Genomic DNA, 19,905 nt, shown 5'->3' with positions numbered 1-19,905 from the left:
GCTTCTAGGGGAAGCTGCAGCCGTTTGCGGGGGTCTGGACAGCGTCGTCTCCCTCGCACGCCCTGCGTTGCGCGAGGCGTAGCCTGCGTGTCCTGCCACCCCAAGGGAGGATGTGGAAGACAACTCGTCCGTCCCAGAGTCCACCCTGGCTTTGCTCACCAGGCACTGTATAAGTAAGTACTGGCCTTCTAGCGCCAGGGGCTTGCATTTGGAGGGTGAAGGGGGGCTAATGAGCTAAGGCCTCGTCTCAAGCCAAGGTACTAAGATGCGGAAAAATCTAGAGAGAGAAATTTGGCCCCACATAAAAAGGGGTCACCTGGGAAGTCTCTGGAGGGGATGAGGCAGCTGCGCTGGTTCTAGGTCTGCCCCAGGGAGGGCAAGCAGTCCAGGCCATTTTCCGACCCAGCCGAGGAGTCCCGGGAGGAGCGGCCCCGGAGAAAGCGGATGATTTTGTCGATTGTGGCCTCCTGGTATTCGTGGGACCACCTGTGTTCAAGGGGAAAACTTGAGTTAATTTTTCCATTGTGCAAGATGCTGTGAGATAGCTCAGTGCGTTTGGGTCAGGAGCCAGAGACCCCCTTCCTCCAACCTGGCTCTGTAGGAGCCCCCTTTTCCCCATGGACAATGGAGGAACACTGGATGCTGCAGGAAAGCCCCTGCCCCTGTGCCCTGCCAGGCTGGAGGGCTACGAGCAGGTTGGGATGCTGGCCTGGAGCACTGCTGCACGAAGCGGGAGCAGGAGGCGAGAGGAACGCAGGCGAGCTGCGAAACCTGCCAGCATCATCCTGCCTGGAGGGCTGGGGGCACGGGGGTGGGCGCCCTCCCAGCAGCAACGGGGTGGGGAGCTCCGTTACCCGGAGGAGCCCCAAGCACAAAACCAGCAGAAGGGTTATGGTGGGGATGTTTGCTCCCCTCATGCTCTGGAGTACCTGAAGTGCCTCACCTCGCCTTTGGCCTGTTCTGCCTCCCTCATCTGCTTCTCCCAGTCTCCTTGTGCTCTTTGCTACTGGTTATGCAAGCTGTTCTCTCCAGGTGTCAAGGAACCCCATGGCACAGATTCCTTTTACTTACTTGATACCATTAAATTTCAGAACAGCCCTCATGTCCTTGGGAAGTGTTTCTGGGTCTGGCCACTCAAAATGGTCTGTAACAGGTACAATGTTCTTTCCAGAGTTCAGGGCTGTCACAATCTCCTGCAGGAACATGTGAGTGCTCAGGCTATGGCCCGTGTCAGCCCATCACCAGCCCTCTCCTGCTCCAGCATCCACCGAGCTCCCACCTGATGGCATCCCCTACCTTGTGCACCCAGTCCTTGCACTTGAGGTCTCCCATGCATTTATCCAGTGCGTTTGGCGAGAGGACCAGCACAAAATTGCGGGCGCTCATGACGCTCTGGATCAGCTTGTCTTCAAACTTCCCTGCCTCCAGCTTCTCCACATCGATGAACACGCTGAAGCCGTGCAGCTGCAGGTGGACCTTCAGCAGGCTGGTGGCGAGAGGAGACAGCACTGTGAGGAGAGCTACTGCCAGCGCCCGGGTTTCCCACCACGTCGGCCAAGACATGATGAGACAGAGGAGCAGCGAACGGGCTCCCACTGAGAACAGAACGGTCCTTGAGATGCCAGCTGCTGGCCCAGCCTGCTTACGGGTGTCTGGGCCCACGCAGAAAACACGGGGAGCAGGACATTAACTCCCTGCTGCGATCCCCTGCAGCCCTACAAGCACGGCGTGAAAAAGGGTACGTTGGTATCAAAGAGGGACAGGGTAGCAGTGATGGGACTGGCAATTAAACTGTCCACCGTGCAGCTTTTGGCACGTGCTGTCCCCACTTGCACTGCAGCTTTTGGCAGCCTCCCCCTCCTCCCGGCTGCAGCCTGCAGCTCTCCTGGCTCCACACTCTTCCCACGACTGATCACCAGCCTTCACTCTGGGCTTCAGCCCAGCACCATAACATTGCCTGCAGGACTCACCTGGCCAGCTGTGACCCAGTGCTCCTCCGGTAGCTGATAAATACATCAGTCCCATCGGATATGGTTTGCAGCATTATAGGGGAGTGAAGCATTTCTGGGCAGACCAAATGGCAAACAAAAGTTAGAAGTACCCAACAACTCATCCCAAACAACCCTCAATACTCGCCCCCAGGCCCCTGCTCCAGCGCAGCGAGCAGCAGCGGGACCCGCACCCCTTGCAGCAGTGAGGATGCGGACGCGGTGGAAGCCCGTGTTGATGTGGCAGTCCTCCTGCAGCTGCTGCTCCGTCACCCGGTGCAAGAAGTTGCGGTTGATGCCGCACGTCAGCAGGTTGTACGTGTACTGACGAAATTTGGGGTCGATGCTGCCCAGCCAGTCGGCCAGGTTGCTGTGGTCGCAGGTGGAATAGTTTGCGAAGGTCTTCAGCTCTGTCAGCTCCCGGAAAAACCTGGCAGAGAAACAAATGGAAGTGTGGAGCAGGGAGAGGAGGCTGCTGGACCAGGCAGGACCTAGAGACATTTGGTACCACATCTCTTACCTGCACAGGAGAGAGTGCAGCTGCATGCCATGGGGAAGAATGAGCTGAAAGAACAGAAAAAGAGAAGAAGAGCTGCATGACTGCAGGAGTGTTGGTCCTCAGGACACAGAGGTATGAGGAGCTCAGCTAAGGCAGGAGAAGCTTGGGTAAGTTCCCATCTTTGGGGGTAACTTGCAGGATCCCACCTCCCCTGTGCCATAGGTGGTCTCTCCCCATCCCACACCTCTCCCGTGCATTGGCCCCATTGCAGGCATCCCTCTGGGACTGCATACTGCACTGGAAAAGCCCTGGCAGCCCAGGTTTTGCATTTTGAGGATCTCTGTTCCTGTCTTTGCAAGAAGGGAAAGGCACAGACCTCCCTGGCTCTGCCACTGTGGTGATGACCATGAGAGAGGCCAGTGTACCCTGGTGGCAGTCCTACCTTTTCCGAGTGATGCTGGAGTCCATCCCCAAATCCTCCTGCAGCTCCTCCTCCGTCAGCCTCAGGAGAAGGTCCCCATCCACCTGGTGGTCCTGCCAAGAGAAATCCAGGCTGGAAAGGTCCCAGGAAAAGCTGTTGGGTGAGATGCCTACACCTCTGCTGCAAGATGGGGCAAGAGGGCCCATCCAGGTGTCCCTCCCCCGGCACGCAGCCCTACCAGGAAGCTCTGGCAGTATTTGTTGAATCCGATCTGCTGCAGCCACGTCTGCACCTCGCAGGGCTTCCAGTTGGGAACCGTGGGCAGGATACGCCGAGGAACCTCCTCCCCTATCATGCGCAGCACCTTTTTGGCCAGGGAGGAGGTGGTGCTGCTGGTGGAGTAGCACACTATCCTCTTCAGGCTCTGCGTAGCCCCAATCTCACTGAAAATCTGCGGACACAAAGGGAGGAGACATCACTTTGCCTCCTCTCCACAACCTGTGCCGGGCCAGCTGAGGACCAGGGCACTTGGTGAGCTCATAGGGGAGCAAAAGACACCAAGATGCAGTTGTGACATCTCTTCCCTTTTGCGTCTCCTTCCTTCAGGCCAACCTACCCTTTACCTTTGTTTTCTTTTGCCTGGTTTTGATGGCAGCCTCTGTGCAGAGGTAGAAGGCAGCGATGCACTGTGCTTCCAGCCGTGAACTGTCCAGCAAGGGTACCAGCCGCTGCAGGTCGTCCGCCGTCCTCCCCTGGCTGTTGTCACTGCTGTCCAACATCTCACAGGCGAACTGCTCAGGATCCAGCGAGGCGATGAACGGCTCCACCAGAGCCAGCGTTCCGGAGCGCTCCACCTCCTTCTCAATTTCTTTGTTGGTGGCCAGCACCGTGATGGCCAGGCACGCGTGCAGGCGGATTAGTTCATCGTCTTTTGAAAACACCAGTGGGAAAAGCCACTCCGCCGTCCTCTTCTCAATCATCAGGCGCTGGTTGGCCTGCCCTCCGTACATGGCACAGTTGGCCAAGGCCATGGCACAGTGCCGCAGCACAATGGGGTCCGTCCAGCGGCACCAGTAGAGGATAGCATCCAGGCCTCCATCAGAGATAAGCTGGAAACAGGTCTCCTCAGTGTGTTTGAACATGTGCTCCAGGATACCGGAGACGCTCTGCGCCAGCTGGGGAACATCTCGCTCCTTGGCTAAGTTCAGAATCACTCCCAGACCGATCCGAGCGATCCGATCCCTGCAGGAAGGAGAGGCACTGGCAGGTGAGGGGCAGACGTCCATGCAGGGAGTGAGAACAGTGACTGGCATGTGAACTCCCCCGTACTTTCGTGGCATTTGCCCCATGACAGCCAGATGTTTCCCTGAGGGACACAGCTGCCAGATATGCCACCAGGCTGCGATGCAGCGAGATGTGACAGGCTGGTGTTGGAAGAACCTGTCTGGGTCTGATGGAAGAGCTTGTGATGGAACAGGACGTAGGGCGCATAGCCCAGGACCACCTTGCCAGAGGCTCTCGTGCTCAAGGTAAGGCATGCGTAGCAATTAACAGTGCGGGGGAGGCTAATGCCAGGCTAGAAATAGATCTGCTTAGTCAGCTTTGCTGGGTGTGTGTGAGCTGCTTCACGTTTGGGGGTGAAAACTCGTTTGTCCCTAACCAGTGCTGTCCTCTGGCTGCTCTCCAGGTTGGTGCCAAGCCCAGGAGAGGGGTTTCACACCTGGCTGAGCAACCACGCAGAACTGGCCACGGGGGCGTGCGAGAGACGGGGATCTGCCCATCCTGAGATGGCAGCGTGGAGGCAGCTCGGAGGAAAGCTGTTTATTTCCGCAATCCTGTGCTCTGCTGGAAGAGGACAGCAAGAGCCCCGGGGCAGGCGGCCGAGAGCCACCAGCTGCTGCTCAGCCATGGCTGGCCTTGAGCCCCACGTTGCGAGGATGGTCTTAAAATAATGCCTCAGTGGGGCTGGGTCCTAAAAGTGTAGAGCAAGGAAGGGGGGAAACGATGGGCTCTCCGCTGCTCTCCCATGAGCCTGCCCGGGATGGGAGGGCAGCTCCATCTCTGGCCTTAGAAGTGACCCGTTTGGTGCCATGGTGGAGCTGCTCTGTCACAAGTGCTGGGGCGGATGCCCCGTGCCGTGCTGCCTGTGAGGGCAGTGGGACGAAGGCACGCCAGCTTCTCCGTGCTGGCAGGCAGGAAGAGCATTTCTGGGAAGCCTGTGGCCCGCATGGCTCATGCTGACCTTGGAGTGGGTTTGGCAGCAAACGCTGTGGAGAGGTCTGGAAAAAAAGCCCTCAGCCTGGGACTGGCTCTGAGCCCGGACTCGGCCACGGAGCTGGATGACAAACACAGCCCTGCCAGGTCCCTGACTCCCCGCAGCTGCAGGATGGAGCCAGGACCGGTCCAGCTCCCAGCTAAGCACCGCTGCTGCTGCGCGCAGCTGCTGCGAGAAGTCTCTAAGCCAGAGGCTTGGGCCCGGGGGGACCCTACACCCCCCTGCCATCGCTCGGAGGCTGATGGTGGGTCAGGCTGCGGGGAGCCAGGCGCTGGGGGCCCATGGCTGCTCCGAGGCCCTGGCCCATGAACTGCTCCTGGAGCAGAGATGGTGACTCTGGCAGCTGCTTTCTTTTGCCATGAAGCTAAGTGCTGAATTCAGACTGTGCCAGTGATGTTTCCTGGGATTAATTCCACTCTAATGGATTTCCTGATTTAGCTGTTGCTTCTTTTTGCCTTCCAGTGAGTGCAGCAAGGTCCACGCTGCGAGAACACAACCTTACAGCAAGACACATCACCCGTGAAGCTGGAGCAAGACCGTAAACTTTGGCCAGGCTTCCTCCACACGTGCCCAAAGCCCTGGCTGGGCCGGCTGAGCTTGGGTGCACCGAGGGAGAGCAGAGCTGCAGAGCCGCCTGTTTGCCTGTGGGGTCCCAGGAGAGAAAGGCCTGATCCTGACCCAACTCACGGCAGGTACACAGCTCCTCTCTGGGACCGGCACGTCGCAGGCACTGCTGCTGGGGCATGCCGTACCACACACGGGGCAGAGCAGAGAGTTTGCCTGTCGGGGGACCTTGTGGGAGCGCGTTCATGGTGTTTGAAGGGCGAGATGCATGCAGGCGCCGCAACAGCACTGCTGTGCGTTTAGATGTGTTGGGTGCCACATCTGCACATGCGCCCTTGTACACACACTTAATGTACACACACGCACAGACACGCTCCCACCCCACCTGTGCCGACGCTTTGGCAGAGCCAGCCCAGCGCCTCTCACCTCTCCTGGGGAGCAGCACACGCGTCTCCAGCCTCTGAGCTAGGGGCCGCGGGCTGGGGGGCTCTGAGGGCCGCTGACCGGCCGGCCCCCTCCTTATGGCCTAACTCCAGCCCTGTCAGCAGCAGAAAGTCTCTGGGAACGGGCTTTGTCCTCCTCCTGCTGCAGTTATGGCTAAAGGGGAGTTGTGTCTCTCATCCTTGGGGTCAGATGCTCTGGGCCAGTCAAACCGACCGAGCTCACCTGTGAAGGGTTTCTTGTCTGGTGGCCCCGGGCTGAGGGTGGCTTATGAAGATACCCCGATCCTCACCAGCATCCCTGAGCTGGGGCTTGGTCCTCCTCCCTCCAGCTGTGGGGGGGTCAGGTCGTGCCGTTGCCCGGTGTGATCAGCAAGTCAGGGACACCCGTGCGTGAGGGCTGGGCGTGGGGGCACACGGCGTGGAGCCCTTGGCTCAAAACCTCAAACCCTCATCAAACCCTTGGGGTTTGATGCACCGGGAGCACCCGGAGCAGGGAAATTTGGGGGGTGTGGGTGGAGGAAATCCCTGCTGTGCTCAGGGTGGCGGGCATGCCTGCGGAGGGAAGGGCTGTGCCTGGGGTGGGGGCTCTTTGCAGACTCACCTGTTTTCTGCCACCAGGATCTGCTCCAGGAGTTTTCCCGCCTGGCACTTGGTCTCCAGCTCCGCCGTGTACAGCAGGTTCAGCAGCAGGTCCAGGCCCCCCTCCAGGCGGATCACATCACACAGCACTTTGGCCACGTCCCTCCCCAGCGTGGGCATCCCCCAGGCTTCCTCCACCAGCTGGAAGACCTCGGCAATGGCCCTCCTCAGCTCTGCAGGGCCGGCTGCCTGCTTGGTGTGGGCGATGGCCCGGTGCAGGGTGGGCAGGATCCGGTCCAGGGCTGCCCGCACATCGGTGTTCACCCCGGGGGAAACCTCGCGGTGCTCCTTGGAGCTGCCCCCGCCTGCCCAGCTGCCCACCTGGCTCACACATTCGGGCACTGCCAGCCTCTCCACACCCGACATGGCGAAGAACCGACACAGTTTATAGAGGGAGACGAGCAGGGTGAGCACCATCGGCATCTCCTAGCACAGCATCCTCGGTCACCCACCTCCTGGGAGCACCCGGGCAGGCCTACCGTGCTCCTTGGGGAGACCCGCGGTGGCCGGAGGGGAGGCAGAGGAGGGGGGACGGAGCTGGCCCGGGGTCCAGCCGCAGGGCTGGGCTGCCAGCTCCCTCTCCCCTCCCTGCCCTGCCGGGATGCGGAGCTGGAAGCGGTGGAAGGAGCCGCCTGCCCAGAGCCAGGCTCAGCATCTCAGGTCCTCAGGGGCTGATGTCACCCCGCGCAGGCGCCGCCTCTCCAAGGAGGGGCTCATCTCTGGGCAGCAGCATCCCCCTCCTCGCTGCAGATGCTCTGGCATGCCCCCAGGCCCCTCCTTCCCCAGCCTGCCCAGCCTGAGCTGGGTCTTGTCCCGCTGTCCCCATGGCCCACGTCTCCCCGCCTTGCCCAAGCTGCTGCAGAGCCTGTGGTCACCTCCACGGCAGGCAGGGACCCGGGGCTGCTTTTGCAGCAGGTCTCTCCTGGACCCTCTGTGACCGGTGAAGGGGGCACAGGGTGGAAATAAAGGGCCGGGCACCGTGGTGGCCATGGCCGTGGTGACGGTGAGGTTGTGGCCATCCTGGCACTGCATTTTGAACCCATTTGGTATCAGTCCAGGGGGGTAAATAGCTCCCTTTGCACGGCAGAAATTCAGAGCAGCTCTTCTGGGTGGGCTCAGGATTTGCATGATAAAAGAATGAGCAGAGGCAGCCTGGGCCCCTCTTATTTTCTTTTTTTCCAGGCCAGACGTGCTCAGGGCAGAAATGCTTTGGACACTTCTCGCCTGTGTTGGGAGGAGCAGCTTAAATCCTTGGCTCCAAAACCAGGTTGTTGCCAGCTCAGCCTGAGACTTAAATTCAAGTTGATGTTTTGATGCGACAGTCGCTTTTAATCCTCTCTGAATCCACTACGCAGGGAGAGACAGAGGAAAGGGACATTAGCTCCCAGTGAAGGATGGTAAACAAGGTGATCTGAGTGGCACAGCACCGCAGGAGAGGCTCAGCACAGAACCAGTAAGGATTTTCCTGATATATTATTATTAATCAGGGGTAATGATCGGGGCTGTTGCAATTGCAGCACAGCCGAGGGGTTTGCTGCCTTGGAGGAGGCTGCTGGGGGGTGGGGGGGCAGAATTCAAGCCATTCCCTTAGGCTTGTCCTGACAAGTCCAGAGAGCTGAGTTTTGCTCTGCTTTGCTTTTAGTTTTGTTCTGCTTTGCTTTGTTTTGCTTTGCTTTTTGAGAGGGCTTTCCAGCACCAGCAGCCTGGGCTCTGGGAATGGCAGGGATTCCCAGCCTTGCCCTGGGGGATCAGCCCCATCGCCTGAGCTCTGCTTGCTGGCTCTGCTCAGCCCTCGGCTGCAAGGGCTCCCCAGGGCCCTGTGATCCGAACCAGCCCCTCTCCTGGGGTCTCCTCCTGCCATGCTTTGAGCACAGCAGCCAGAGAAGGGCTCGGCGAGCCTTGGTGAGTCTGCGGTTGCTGGTGGTCGGGAGCCTGGAGCAGCAGGAGGGAGCTTTGTCTCAGCTGATCAGCAAAAGCAGCTCAAACTCTGCCCAGCCCTTCTGCCCCCAGCCTCCCTGCAAGCCTGCGCCCTCTCAGGGTGCTTGTCCCCCAGGTTCGATTCAACAGGGACGGGATGGAGCTTGAATGCAACACTGGGGTGGTGCTTGCACCCGGGGATGACGCCAGCCCTGCCATAGGTGAGGCCAGGGGGCAAGGAGGTGGGTGACGGGACCGCACAAGTCCTGCCCCAACAGCCCATGTCTGGTGGCTGCCCTCGGCTCACCAGGGCTTTCCAGGTCGAAATGCCTTTCTCAACACCAAATCAAAGCTCTTTCCAGCCAGGGTGGGAGCAGCCGAGGCCAGGAACTGCCTGTGTCTGAGCTGGCAGAGGCGAGGCCCCTGGAGAAGCAGGCACCCTGCTCAGTTTCTTCTCTCCCCAGATCTTTCATCACCTACTAAAGCCCAGAGCTGCGCCGCTCCTGGGGACGGACCCCACGGAGCTCCTGCCCCAGCAGTGCCGTGGTAGCGGAAGCAGCCGGAGGCAGTATCTCTGTAGCCTCCTGTGTGTTTGCTCCTCGCCCCTGATTAAATAAACATCCTGGAGTTATCAGGGGCTGCTGAAAGAGCTGAGTCAACATTAATTAGTAACCAAAAAGATTGGTCAGAAATTGAATGATGGGAGCAAAATACACAGGCTTTTGTTTGCCTACTGCAGTGAAAGTGCAGAGGGTTCCCGCTCTCCCTCCCTCCCGGCTGCTCACCTCTGGCCCCTGGTCCCCGTGCACAGCGGTGGCACCTGCCCCATCCCGAGCCGCCATGCCCTGGGACTCCCCACGGCTGCTCCCAGCCTTGCTGACATTGAGAAAGCTGAAATCCCAAGAGCAAGTCCTCCAAAATGGTGACATTTTGGTCAAACATAAGCCCAGGGCTTTTCCCTTTGCCCTCTGAGTACTGCTCCCTTGTCCCCTCTTGTTAGGCTTTTTGTCTTGCTGAGACCAGACCGGGAAACAGCCTCCCCTTGAGACGGAGGATGGGAGTTTTAATACCATGAGATTCACTATGAAATAAGTATGGCAGGACCTCAAGACTGGTTCCTGGCTCTGGTTTGCTGTCCCCCCTGCCCTCAACCAGTGCACAACCGGCACCCTGGCGTCTCTGCTCCTTTCCCCTCTGCTCTGACCTTGGCCTGTTTGTTTTCTCCTACCGGGCAGGCTGAGCAAACAGTGGATGCCAGGGCCCCGGCCACAGCCACGCTCCAGCCCACACAGTTGCAGGAGGGCTGCGCTCCCGGCCGCCCAGGATGAGGCTGCTCTTCCCTGCTCTCGTGCTGGCCCTGCTCACCGCTGCCCGTGCTGCTGAAGGTGAGCCGGAGCTGGCCAGCCCCGCGCCGGGTGCCTCCCGCTTGCAGCCAGGGTGGGGATGGAGCGAGTGCAGCTCCTGGGCTGATGGAGGGGCTGGGGAGCCCGGGCAGGGTGAGGAGGGGACCAGGTGGTGGCCGTGGCCACTGGCCATGTTGGCTACACCTTGCAGCATGGGGAGAAGGCAAGCAGGCAGCACACGGGCATCAGTGGTGCCTGGGCAAATCCCTGGCCATCCTACAGCTGGACTGCCAGCGTGGAGCTTGGACCCCGGCACAGCCTGGTCCATGGCTCCTGTCCCAGTGGGACCCGGGTGGGAGCAGGAAGAGGTGCCGCTGTAGCCCCGGGATGGGGGGTCCCCCCATCTGGGCTGTGCCCGTGTTTGCTTTCACCCCTGGGGCTGGGCTGGGGGGGAGGCGCTGGCCCCGCTGCCCACCCCGCATTACTCCTCCTGCGCTGACTGTCGGCTCTTGCAGACTCCTGCGTGGGCCGCTGCGATAATGGCTTCGACGCGCAGCACAAGTGCCAGTGCGACACCCTCTGTGTGTACTACCAGAGCTGCTGCAGCGACTACTCCACCGTCTGCAAAGCCAAAGGTACTGGCCCTGCGGCCATCCTCCCAGCCAGGGCAGGGGCTGCCGGGGTGGCCACAGGTGCCCGACACCGCGGGGGCTCGGAGGGGTCTGTGCTGGGTCAGCTCTGCACCCACCCGTGTCCACAGGGTGAAGTCAGTGCTAAGGTTTGGTGCTCAGGGTGCTGCAGCACAAGGGATTTTTGGCAGCTGCCTCACTGCCGCCTGCAGCATGGGGCCCCGGGGGTCTGTGCAAATTCCTGTTGTCTGGGAGCAAGCGACTCCCGCACCCAGACCCCGTGGGAGACACCCAGGTCTCTCGGGGACCAACCTGCTCCCTCCCGCAGTGACCCGGGGAGACGTGTTCGCCTTGCCAGAGGACGACTACCTTGACTACAACCTCACGGTTGACCTCGGCAAGGTAGAGGGCACCGAGGCAGCCCCCACAGAACTGCCCACGTTCCTGTCGCCGGAGCCGCCCACGCTGGAGACCGTGCCGGGCCCAGAGCAGGCACTGACAGAGATGCCCGTGGAGGAGGTGCCCAGCACCACACCGGATGCGTTCGGGGAGCAGGACCCTGTGGAGGAGCCCGAGGAGCTCTGCAGCAGGAAACCTTTTGACGCCTTCACCGACCTGAAGAATGGTTCCCTTTATGCTTTCCGAGGTACCTCGGGGACCTTTCCCTGGGCACATGGGACGCTGCCACGCTGTCACCCCGCGCCGGTGGCTGCAGTCCCTCCTGCCGCTCCCACCTCCCCTCTCTCCCCAGGGAAGTACTTCTACGAGCTGGACGAGACGAGTGTGCGGCCTGGGTACCCCAAGCTCATCAGTGACGTCTGGGGCATCGAGGGCCCCATCGATGCAGCCTTCACCCGCATCAACTGCCAGGGCAAGACTTACCTGTTCAAGGTGGGCAGGAGCCTGGCCGCAGGGCTGAGGGTGCTCTGGGGGCGGCCAGCATGGCTCCCCAAGCCACCCTGTCCCCACCCTGGCACCCTCCATGGACACATGCATACAGTGGTTGCCAGATATCCCCAAATCCCTGCGGCTGTCCAGGGCCCCAGGCAGCCACAGCCTCACCACGGGGCTTCCTAGCATCCGCTCGCTCCCCTCGGCAGACCCGTGCCTGGGGGACGCTGCACCCAGCCCCCTGACCTCCTCTCTGTCCCGACCCCCCCAGGGCAGCCAGTACTGGCGCTTTGACGATGGAGCCCTGGACCCCGGGTACCCACGCGACATCTCCGAGGGCTTCGAAGGCATCCCAAACAGCATCGACGCGGCCTTCGCCCTCCCTGCACACAGCTACCACGGCAATGAGAGAGTCTATTTCTTCAAGGGTAAGGGGTGCAGCCCCCTGCTCCCGGGCAGAGCCTGGCACCAGTGGCCGTGGGCAGGACACAGTGTCTGAGCACCCCACTGCCTCTAGCTGCTGCTCCCCCTCGAGTGCGTGTTCCCCACTGATGCCCTGTGTATTCTCTTGCTAACGCCCTGCGCATCCTCTCCTAGACAAACTCTACTGGTCCTATGACTTTGCCCACCAGCCCACGCAGGCCGACTGTGAGAAGTCCTCCCCCTCGGCTGTGTTCAACCACTACGCCTTCATGAACCGCGACAGCTGGGAGGATATCTTCCAGATCCTCTTCGGCAGCAGGATGAGTAAGGGCTGGGCCAGCCTGGGGGAAAGGGCTGGCAGGTGCCAATATAGCCCACACCGATGGGGCACGAGGGGTGCGGGCACCTGGGGAGGAAGGTGCGATGCCTGGGAGCATGGGCAGGCTGGATGAGCCGCCGTGCCGGGCAGGAGCCTGGGCTGTGCACAGGAACCCCCAGGCCATGGCTGCCTCTGCCACAGCACCCCACATCCCACCCTCTGCAGCCCTTATGCCCCACACTACTGAGCCCGTCACCAGCCACCTTGCACCACAGCGTCACTGCTGGGGACTGTTTATTCCCACTGGAGCTGGAGATGCCATAGTAAAACCCCAGCCCTGGGCAAGAGAAGTGAAAGATAGGGAGAAGTGGGCTCAGCAGCACAGGGCTGATCCCAGCCAAGGCAGGGGCGAGGGGCTGCTCCCGGCTCTGCCAGGCCCGTGTCCCCATCACGCATCCCATCCAGGCTGGGACCCTTTGGAGCATCCCCCGGGTCTCGGAGCAGGTGCTGGAGGCTGTCTGTGGGGCTGGGCTCTGCTCACCCCCATGCGTTGGTGCCCCTCTAACTCACGCTCTGCCTCTGCCAGCTGGGGTGAGCAGCCCGCGGTTCATCAGCAAGGACTGGCGGGGGGTGCCCAGCCGGCTGGACGCTGCCATGGCCGGCAGGATCTACGTGGCCTCCCAGCAGCCTCGGAGGAGGAAGTCTCGCCGCCAGCGCAAGAGGTACAAGAGCCACCGGTCACTGAATTTGGGATTCTGGAGCTGGCTGCAAAACGACTCTGACTCTGCGGGCGTTGAAAGTGACTGGTTGTCAGGCTCCCAGTGCGAGACCCTCCAGAGCGTCTACTTCTTTGTAGGAGGTGAGTCTGGGGCGGCAGAATCCAGGAGAGATGCGGGACTGGGACCCCCCAGGTCTGCCAGGGCAGGGGGAGGTCTCCTCTCGCTCTGCGATGTCCCCAAGCTCCAGGACATGGTGGGAAGGTGCCTGGGGCTGGCAGCGAGGGCTGGCAGACCCCGCAGCTCTGCCCCATGGGTGGTCCTGACAGCCATCTCCCCTTCCTCACAGACAAGTACTACCGTGTCAACCTGCGCACCAAGCGCGTGGACCTGGTGCGGCCCCGCTACCCGCGCTCCATCGCCCAGTACTGGCTGGGCTGCCCGCAGCCCGAGGAGGAGAGCACCTGAGGGGGGGCCCCCGAGCCGCCCGGCAGCACAGCCCCTAGCTAGACAGAAATAAACTGTGAGTGCTGTGCAGGCTGGGGAGCCCTATCTGTCCGTCTGTCCATCCATCCCATGGTTTGCGCAGTCCTTGCAGTCCGAGATCCCTGTGCCCCGAGGGCTGTGGTTGTCCCCCTGGTACAATAACTGTGCGTGGGCTGTGCCAGATCCCCGCTGCTGGCCCCGTCCACGGCGCGGCTGTGGCTGCAGCTGCTCAGATCTGCTCCGCCAGCCAGTCCGGTGCCTCTTCCCACTGGAGGAGAGGGACGGCGCCGGCGGCTGCCAGCCGGGAGCCAGCGGGGTCAGGTCTCCAGTGTCCCCAGCATCAGCTCCACAGCACCATGCATGAGTGGCTGCGCTCGGAACGGGTGCCCCACTCCGAGGGACCACATCCGAGGCACTGCCCAGTGTCCCCCCAGCCGCCCTGCTCACCTCTCGGCTCCGGTGATCCCGGCCAGGGTGGTGCCGAAGGGATGACCCTTCCCTCGGGACTGGGACAGCGCTCGGGGCCTGGCAGCGCCCGGGGGAGCGGGTGCCGCTGAGACGAGCTCCTGCTCCTGCCCCGGCTCCTGGCGTGAGGACACATGAATAAACCCTGCCCCGCCGCCCCCCTGTAATCCCAGGGGCTTCCTGAGCTGCAGCTGATGCCCAGGGGGGTGGCCTCAGGCCCTGGCTCTCACCGCTTCCCCTGCTGCGGCTGGGGGTGCCCGAGGAGCTGATGGGAGCCGGGCAGAGCCGTGTCCTCCTGGCCAGGTGGCAGGACGCCGGCGCTTCCCTCGGCGGGGACCAGCTGCAGCGCGGGGGGCCCTGGCAGTGCCTGGGGAGTGAGCAGAGCAGTCAGGCTGCTGTGCCACCCCCTCCGAAGAGACACCTGGGGCCGTACCTGGGACACCATGGCATCGGCTGGCCCGGGGCAGCACTGGGGGCAGCCAGGGTGGCTGGAGGCAAGAGACAGCTTCTGCAAGAGGCGGTGGCAGCGGGTGAGCAACTCGTGCATCCTCACCCTGCTGCGGGTGCAGCCCCACACGAGGATGCCCGCAGAGCCCTGGGTCCCCCACACTCACCGGCAGCCGGGGGCCGGAGGTGGGTGTCACATCAGGCTGCTGGAGCCTCGCGGGGTGGCCGGGGGTGACGTGAGGGCTGCGGGCGCTCCGGAGCGGGGGCTGGCTGTCGCAGGAGCTGCGGGTGGCTCTGTGGGATGGGGCAGCTGGGACGTCACCACTGGGGTCTGGGGACAGCCGGGGCTGCCTGGGGAGCAGTGAGGGAGCAGGGCAGGGCATTGGCAGCCTCAGGCGAACCTCTGAGCCCTGCCTGGCCCCCGGGAGTCCCTAGGAGAGGCTGGCTGACGCAGGGTGCTGCCCAGCCGGGGGCTCTGGCTGCCCCACCAGCCCCTTGAGCCCCTGCTCATGGGTCCTGCGTGTCCCCCCCGTACCTCAGCTGCTCGTTCTCCACCACAAAGTCCCGCAGGAGGCCGTAGAGGCTGGGCCAGGCTGGGGCTCCCTCCGACGGGAGCTGCCCTTCAAGAGGGGAGTGATGCAGCCCTGCGGGGCCGTACCTGCCTCCCCAGCCCGGCCATGCCCCCGCCCTCGGGGGGGTCCCTGCGACCTCTGCGCTCCTTGTTGGCACCCTGGGCAGGCACAGCTGCTGGCGCAGGGAGAGGTTTTCCAGCTGCAGGGCATGGATTTCTTCCTCCAAGGTTTGCAGCAGCTTCTCCCGGGACGCCTGGGAGCACAAGGGGTGGCTCGGGGAGGGTCCCAGCAGCGGGGCAGAGCACCCTGCCCGCAGCCCCTGCCTGCTGTACCCTGTTGGCCAGGGGCCTGGTGGTGACCCTCCGGGCCCGGCTGGCATAGTGCAGCGTGCTCAGCGTCTCCGAGAGGCAGCGCGAGGACGGGGAGATGCAGGCGACCTGCCGATGAGGAAGAGCCGCAGGTGAGCTGCCAGCCGGGGGTCACCCATTCCCCTCCAGCCTTCCCCTACACCGGGCAAGACCCTGCCCTCCCCGTGGCTCCACGCACCCCTGCCCAGCCTCCTCCCTGCACGTACCATCAGGGTGACGCCCGAGCCGCCCAGGGAGCGGGCCAGCAGCTGCGTGAGCTTGCTGTCCCGGTAGGGGATATGCGTCCGCTTCCCTCGGGGTTTGGCCAACAGAGAGATGCAGTGTCCTGCCAGAGGATGAGCCACAGAGGGTGCAACAGGGCTCTGACAGGGACCAGCAGCTCGTGCTCCCATGGCGGGGTCCCCCAACTCTTACCCAGTGCCAGGAGGCTGCGGTTGATGCTGTTGGCCTCCACGGAGAGCTCCCCGCTGGAGCCGGTCTCCTTCACCCGCTCGCTGCCGGCCAGGTCCACGAAGCACAGCGTGCCTTGCTTGCTGGGGCAGGCGCTGGGCTGGGGGACCCATGTTGGGGGTTGATGCTCTGGCCCCCCTCACCCCTTCCCCATGGCCCACGGCGGTGTCTCAACCCCTGGGTCTGGGATCTGGATCCCTGCTGCTCACCCAGCCCCACCAACGCATCCTTGGGGAGGAGGAGGTGACACCCCCCCCCTCCCATCCTGGGGCTGTTTGCACCCCCAGGAAGAGCCCCAGCCCCCTCAAGCCCTCCCCCATGTGCCCGGAGCAGGACGCGCGCTCACGGCCCGGCTGCGGACGTGGATGGTCAGAAGAGCGTGGCTGCGACTCGAGTGCCTGTTGAGGGCGTGTGCCGAGGTCCGTCGCCTCTGGGATCCTGCCGGGGGGATAGAGAACTGCAGGGGGGGCACAACGCCCCACACCCCGGCACAGCACCCACTGCCCACCCCTTGTCAGACACCAGCCTGCCTGGGCGCTGCGGCAGGACAGGGAGCTGCCCCCTTGGCCGCCATCAGAGCCCCACTAGTCCCGGGGACAGCTCTGCGGGGGGTTGAGAACCCCCACAGTGGGTCCGGCACCCCCCAAACATGCCCCTGCATGGCCCCAGCCCTGTGCCCGTGGCTCAGCACCTTGCAGGAGTAGATCAGCGATGGCCTCCAGGCTCTCGAAGTCCACACTGAGCTGGTTCTCCACGTAAAAGCCACAGGTTTTGCTCCACCGCAGGGGCAGGGCGCACGGCGGCCCCGGGCTCAGCAGATCCCGGACCTGGGGGGTACGGCGGAGGGGAGGCAGCAGCGGAGCGGAGGCACGGGGTGCCAGCAGGGCCTGGCTGGGCAGCCGGGCAGGCGCTTACCTGCTCGTTGTAGATCTCCAGGTAGGAGGCACTGAGAGCCAGGTCAGAGCCGCGGCTCTGGCTCTGCTCCAGGAGGCAGGCGAAGGACCTCTGCATCAGCCCTGGGGCCGCCGGCCGGGTCGCGCTCTGCGGAGACGCCAGGAAGGCGAGCAGTCAGGCTGCTTTGGCACCCACCTCCTCCCACCACCCACAACCGGGTGAGAAGAGCCCGTCCCACCGTCAGGATCAGGTCAGGCGTTGTACCTGGGCGAGGGGTCCCATCAGGGTGTAGGTCTTCCCCGAGCCGGTCTGCCCGAAGGCGAAGACGGTGCAGGAGAAGCTGGGGAAGATGCTGAGCCTCAGGCATGGCCCCAGGCGGTGGCACAGGGATGCCACCTCCTGCATGGCCCCGGCAGTGCAGACCCGCCGGCGAGGCCTGGACGGGCACAGCGCAGCGGGCGCAGGGTGAGCTGGAGGGCTGGGGCCCGCGGGGGGCTCGCCGGGACGCACCCGTCTATCGCCAGCTCCACCAGCTGCCTCATCCCGCTGCCTTCGAACACGGCCTCCTGCGAGGCTCCCACGTCAAACACGGCGCTGAACCCGAAGGCGGCATCATGCCTGGCCGCGCTCACCTGGGCACGGGGATGGTGGTGGCTCAGGCGGTGCCGCAGCCCCCGGGCCCCGATGGGGAGGTGGCACTTACGTGGACGGTGTCATCACCCAGGCTGCGCACAACGCGCCGGTCACCTCGCCGCGTCTCCGTGCAGGTCAGTGGCCGCACCCTAATGGTGGCGGGAGACGGGGACACAGAGGTGTCACTGCGTGGGGACCCCGGGGAGCCCCGCTGTACCCCTGCCCGGGGCAGGAGCGATACCGGTCCCCGCTGCGTCCCCGAGCCCTTCGCGTCCCCCTTACCTCAGCACCACCCTCAGGCGCCTCTCCCTGCCCACCGCGGGGCCCTCCGGCCGCTCTCCAGGGCTCCTTTGGGGAACAGAGGGCAGCGCGGTGGTGGGTGCGCCCCGGCTGGGGCAGCTGCCCGCCGGCACCCCGGGGGCTGGGGCAGAGGAGCCCACGGCCGCGCTGCGCTCCCGCCGTCCTCCCGTCCCCGCTGTGCCCCGCGGCCTGGCAGGGACAGAGCGCAACGTCCCCCGTGTCCCCCGGCCTCTCGGGGTGCCAGCCCTCCGCCGGCTGCCCGGGCGGCCGCTGCCCAGGCCCTGCCTGCTCCAAGACGGGGCGGCCTCCGTCCCGTCCGGCTCCCGCCGACTTACGGTCTCTCCTGGCGCCGCGGGAGCGTTTTGGGCTGTGCGCGCAGCCGGGGCTCCCAGCCCCGCTCCCCCTCCGGCTCCATCCCCCGCACCCCTCGCTCGGGGCGCCCGCCGCACCCCGCTGCTCCCGGCAGCGGCCGCCGCCAGCCGGCGCGGGCCGCCCCGCACGGCCGGTACCACCGCCCCGGTTAAACATTGACCGGTGCCAGCCCCGCGGGAGAGCGGCCGGCGCGGCGGGGGGCGGGGGGGCAGGCGGGGCACCGCGGCCCTGGGAGCGGGGAGGGGGCGCGGGGGGCGCCGGGTTCCTGCGCCTGCCGGGGGTCCCGACCCACCGCCCCTCCGCGCCCCGGGTCCCTCACGGACCCCACCGTGCCCCGACGGCGGCGGGGGGGGGGGGAAGGCCAGCTCGGGCAGCTGGCGGGGCTACCGGGGGTGGCGGGGGGCGCGGAGCGGGGACCGGCCCCGGGAGCCGCCGGGGAAGGGCCGGGGGGGCAGCACCGCCCGCTCGGGGCGGTCCCAGCCCGCCGGGGGGGCCCGGGGCGGATAAAAGCCGGGGCGGCGGCGGCGCGGCCGGGGGAGCCGGGTACGATGAGCGCGGCCCCGGGCACCTCCCGCGCCCCCCAGCCGCTGCTCCGCTTCCCCGAGGGTCCGGGCGGGCCGGGCGGCGGGCGGGCGGCGGGGGCAGCCCGCGCCCCGGGGCCCGGCCCCGGCCCCGGCCCCGGGGGGCCGCGGAAGCGGCGGCGGACCACCTTCAGCCGGGGGCAGCTGTGGGAGCTGGAGCGGGCCTTCGCCGCCGTGCCCTACCCGGACATCGCCACCCGGGAGCGGCTGGCCGAGCTCACCCAGCTGCCCGAGGCCAAGATCCAGGTGAGCGCGGCCGGGACCCCCCACCCCTCCCGGCGCCGGGACCCCCCTTCCCCGCGGGGCCGCCCCGTCTGACGGTGCCCCCGCCCGGCCCAGGTCTGGTTCCAGAACCGCCGCGCCCGCAGGATCCGCAGCGCCAAACCGCAGCCGCTGCCGCCGCCGCCCGGGGAGCGGGGTCCCCCCGCCGCACCCCCCGACGGCACCGCCGCGGGCGCGGCCCCGCCGCTGCCTCCGCCGGGAGCCCGCAGCCCCGCTCGGGGCCTCCCCACCTCGCTGGGCTCCATCTCCGACCTCATCTACAGCGCAGCCATCACCAACCTGGGCGAGCCGTAGCCGCGGCGGGGACCCCCGGCAGCGGGGACCCCCGGCAGCGGGGACCCCCAGCTCAGCGCCACGATTTCATTAGGGTGTGGAATTACGGCTGGTCCTGAAGGTCCCGAGGATGTCATCCAATATCCTAAATGCCGGCGCGACCGCGGCAGGGCCAGCTCCCCATCAGCCCCCTAATACCGACTAATCTTTTGGAAAAAAAATACCTTAATCTGAGGCCGTATCCGCAGATGATCGTGGCGTGGCCGCCCCTAATCCGCAGGCACGTTCGCAGGTGCCGGCAGATCTCCCTGTATCGGATATTAAACCGTGTTCGCAGAGGGGCTTAGCTGCCATCAGAGCATTAATCACCGTGTCCGGCCCTGGCAGGCTGCCCGCCCGGCAGGTGTCCGGGTCCACCGCCCCGGCGGTGCCCACCTCGGCACCCCCTCCCCACCACGCGGCCACACGGAGCCGGCCCCGCTCTCTGCTCTGTGGCCCCCGAGAAGCCCCCCGGCCCTGCGTCGAGGTGCGTCCCCTCCCTTTGGCACCCTTTGGCAGGGGAGGCAGAGAGCCGGGGGCCCCTCGCTGCTCCCCGAGGCACCGACAGCCGCGGCAGCCCCTGCGTGAGGACACCGAGCTGCTGCAGCCAGTGCCCGGCCGGGCGCCAACCCCAGCGTGGCTGCGCCGGGCGCCGCCGTCCTCCTGAACGGATCTG

At 64.7% G+C, this 19,905-nt stretch overlaps 4 protein-coding genes across 4 annotated transcripts; 2 read left to right on the top strand and 2 right to left on the bottom strand.

Annotated features, from left to right (window-relative positions):
- Positions 1 to 356: 356 nt before the first annotated feature.
- On the bottom strand, positions 357 to 7,252 carry SARM1 (sterile alpha and TIR motif containing 1; the record flags this gene model as incomplete). The annotated part of the gene is made up of 9 exons (XM_082327956.1): positions 357 to 486; positions 1,072 to 1,193; positions 1,297 to 1,486; positions 1,971 to 2,064; positions 2,183 to 2,418; positions 2,930 to 3,021; positions 3,147 to 3,359; positions 3,532 to 4,150; positions 6,792 to 7,252. 9 exons carry the CDS (start codon positions 7,250 to 7,252, stop codon positions 357 to 359), a joined length of 2,157 nt encoding a protein of 718 aa, XP_082184082.1.
- Positions 7,253 to 10,070: 2,818 nt separating this feature from the next.
- Positions 10,071 to 13,665, top strand: VTN (vitronectin; the record flags this gene model as incomplete). Its single annotated transcript, XM_082328711.1, has 8 exons — positions 10,071 to 10,131; positions 10,605 to 10,724; positions 11,047 to 11,364; positions 11,470 to 11,609; positions 11,881 to 12,037; positions 12,207 to 12,356; positions 12,938 to 13,210; positions 13,417 to 13,665. The coding sequence occupies 8 exons, from the start codon at positions 10,071 to 10,073 to the stop codon at positions 13,533 to 13,535; spliced, it is 1,338 nt and encodes a 445-aa protein (XP_082184837.1). The 3' UTR covers positions 13,536 to 13,665.
- On the bottom strand, positions 13,617 to 18,097 carry KIF12 (kinesin family member 12; the record flags this gene model as incomplete). The annotated part of the gene is given in 17 exon segments (XM_082328131.1): positions 13,617 to 13,985; positions 13,987 to 14,137; positions 14,249 to 14,385; positions 14,452 to 14,526; positions 14,633 to 14,816; positions 15,001 to 15,290; positions 15,370 to 15,474; positions 15,612 to 15,730; positions 15,820 to 15,955; positions 16,202 to 16,293; positions 16,547 to 16,682; positions 16,771 to 16,896; positions 17,014 to 17,089; positions 17,260 to 17,381; positions 17,453 to 17,531; positions 17,665 to 17,730; positions 18,018 to 18,097. Coding segments are annotated over 17 exon segments (2,343 nt in total).
- A 505-nt stretch (positions 18,098 to 18,602) lies between these two features.
- Positions 18,603 to 19,211, top strand: SEBOX (SEBOX homeobox; the record flags this gene model as incomplete). The annotated part of the gene is made up of 2 exons (XM_082328052.1): positions 18,603 to 18,881; positions 18,975 to 19,211. The coding sequence occupies 2 exons, from the start codon at positions 18,603 to 18,605 to the stop codon at positions 19,209 to 19,211; spliced, it is 516 nt and encodes a 171-aa protein (XP_082184178.1).
- Positions 19,212 to 19,905: the final 694 nt, after the last annotated feature.

Source organism: Platalea leucorodia (assembly GCF_965183815.1).
Source record: "Platalea leucorodia genome assembly, chromosome: 16".
Classification (NCBI taxonomy): domain Eukaryota; kingdom Metazoa; phylum Chordata; class Aves; order Pelecaniformes; family Threskiornithidae; genus Platalea; species Platalea leucorodia.
This window is presented reverse-complemented; position numbering and strand designations above follow the sequence as displayed.